Source organism: Chiloscyllium plagiosum, chromosome 19 (genome assembly GCF_004010195.1).
Source record: "Chiloscyllium plagiosum isolate BGI_BamShark_2017 chromosome 19, ASM401019v2, whole genome shotgun sequence".
Lineage (NCBI taxonomy): Eukaryota > Metazoa > Chordata > Chondrichthyes > Orectolobiformes > Hemiscylliidae > Chiloscyllium > Chiloscyllium plagiosum.
In genome coordinates this window covers 56182681-56185317 of record NC_057728.1, presented here as the reverse complement: position 1 = coordinate 56185317, position 2637 = coordinate 56182681, and the positions used below count along the sequence as shown (strand labels likewise).

Below are 2637 nucleotides of genomic sequence, written 5' to 3'. Positions count from 1 at the left end.
TCCCTCCCTTCCCTCCCTCCCTTCCCTCCCTCCCTTCCTTCACTCCCCTCCCTGTGCTTTCCTTCCTTCCCTTTCCTTCCTTCCCTTCCGTCCTTCTCTCCCTCACTCTTCCTTCCCTCCCTTCCCTCCTCTCAACCTTCCACCCACATCCAAGGGGCTTGGAAGATTCTGGCCATAACACTTCAACATGCAGATGAGGATTAGATAACGGGGAGCCAATTGCTTGGTGGTATTATTGTTGGATCTCTAATCCAGAGACACAGACAATTTCCTGGAGACCTGGGTTTGAATCCCGCCACAGCAGATTGCATAGTCTCCAGAACTAAGGCCGACAAACGTGAGAAGATGGGATTAGTGCAGTCAGGTCTCTGTTGATTGGCATGGGCGCGATGGGCCAAATGGTCTCTTTCGGTGCAGTAAACATTTGGAATTTAATGCCGACCACCTGCCCTATCCCTGAAACCCTGACCTGGTTCCACTTTAGATTCACGTCCTTCAGTGCCAGTGAATTGTTTCTGAAGTTTCATGACTGATGTTCTACAAGAAAATGAGGCATTTCTGCAAACTGTGGGGGCGCAAAAGAAGGTGTGCCTTTGATGGTTTTTTTGTGTCCTCCAGACAGAAAAGGAGACCAGAACCACCGACAGCTCGGCGCCCGTTGAGACCCAACGACGGGCACTGTGCAGTGCACCCAGTCCATGGCTTAGTAAGTAGCTCTGGGGACGGTGGCCCTTTGATCATGCCTACCCACGCCAGCTCCCGCCTTTTCCACCAGAATCGCAGCATGCCAGTGGACAGTCCGGAGAGGCGTCGCCGAGGTGCCCTTGGCAGCCTTTCCAACCTTAGCCGACAGGAGGCTCTCAAAAAGATCGAGAGTCCACCAATCAGAAGGTCTACATCCTCCGGTCAATACAACTGCTTCAGTGAGCATAAACCTCTAGACCCTGAAACAATCGCCCAGGTCTGTGCAAGACATCAATTTATTTTTAATCATCTGCCTTGATGTTTTAAACTTTTCAGTGTTGACTTGTACTCTTTCAATGAAACATTTCTTGAACCTTTTGTCGCATGGTTGCCATTTTGGTTTTTGTCCCCATTCATTTCACCCAGTCATTGTTCAACTGAGCCAAGTTTGCATCGCACTGCAGCGATACGTTTTGCCAAAGTTCACTGGGCAGTAATCAGACACTGTTTGCTTTCTTGTCATTGGTAAAGTGGGTTAGCACTGGAGGAGAGAGAGAGAGAGCTGAGCTGAGCTCCTCCATTCTTTCATATATCAGCTGCTGCCACTGCCCATGTAGCTAAACCCAGGAACAACAAGTTGCATTTCTATAGCGCTTTTAACACCGTGCAACCTCGCGAGGCATTTCATAGGAATGTTGCCGAACAAAATTTGACATTGACCGCTGAGGAGCTGCAGGTCGCCAAACATCTGGTTAAGGCGGTCGCTTTAAGGAGCATCTTAAAGGAGGAGGATTGACGGGGAGATTTAGCAGGGAGTTCCAGAGGGAAGGGCATTAGCAGCTCCTGTGGGACAGGGCAATTAGGGTTGGTTGAGGGCAGAGTTGATGCCGCACAAAATCAGGAATGGACTGGAGTAGCTGGAAAGAAATTGTTCTTGTTTTGTTTACCTTTCAAAATGTCTAGGTCATTCACCTCAGCCACTTTCAATTTCCTGTGCTGGTGAATTCCAAATCCTCACCGCTCTGATGAAACAAATTTATCTTCCTTCCCCGTTGGATTAATTAGTAGTTGTCTTGTGTTTATAGCCCCCTTGTATCAGATTATTTCAATTCTCATTCTACATGAGACCCCAAGTTAAAAACAAACCAAATACTTGCTCACTTTGTAAGTAAGACGTTCACTTTCCCTTCTACTGGAGCTTAAGGAAATTTTAATCATTTCGGCAAATTTTGACCACTTCAAAAAATATTAAATTATTGAGCATCGCACCAGGCAAGAATCCTGTCTTAAGACACTGTATGGACAAAGGCCAGACTTTAGTCAACTCAATGTCATAGTCATACAGTCATTCAGCACGGAAACAAACCCTTCAGTTCAACCAGTCCATGCCAACCATAATCCCAAACTAATCTAATCCCACTTGCCTGCATTTAGCCTATACTCCTCCAAGCATTTCCTATTCCTCAATTTAACCAAATGTCTTTTAGACGTCTTTTAACTGTACCTGTTTCCTCTGTAAGTTCATTCCACATGTGAACCACCCTCTGTGTTTTAAAAAGCAAGTTCCACTCCATGTCTTTTTAAAAATCTTTTGTGACTGGTATCCAATGCCTGAGAGAGTCATATAGCACAAAAACATACCCTTCAGTCCAGCAAGTCCATACCAACCACAATCCCAAACAAATCTAATCCCACCTGCCTATAATTGGTCCATGCTGAAAATGTGTTGCTGGAAAAGCGCAGCAGGTCAGGCAGCATCCAAGGAACAGGAGAATCGACGTTTCGGGCATAAGCCCTTCTTCAGGAATGAGGAAAGTGTGTCCAGCAGGCAAAGATAAAAGGTAGGGAGGAGGGACTTGGGGGAGGGGCGTTGGAAATGCGATAGGTGGAGGGAGGTCAAAGTGAGGGTGATAGGCCAGAGTGGGGTGGGGGCGGAGAGGTCAGGAAGATGAT

General features: G+C 46.9%; 1 protein-coding gene across 4 annotated transcripts in view; it reads left to right on the top strand.

Annotated features, from left to right (window-relative positions):
• Window positions 1-2637, top strand: part of LOC122559849 (SLIT-ROBO Rho GTPase-activating protein 1-like) — a 300957-nt gene that overhangs the window by 289549 nt on the left and 8771 nt on the right. For 3 of the 4 annotated variants that reach the window (XM_043709964.1, XM_043709962.1, XM_043709963.1), the window contains exon 21: window positions 619-961. In XM_043709964.1, the coding sequence (XP_043565899.1) occupies window positions 619-961 (343 nt within the window). The remainder of the gene's footprint in view (window positions 1-618; window positions 962-2637) is intronic. The other variant, XM_043709965.1, reaches the window with a different exon arrangement.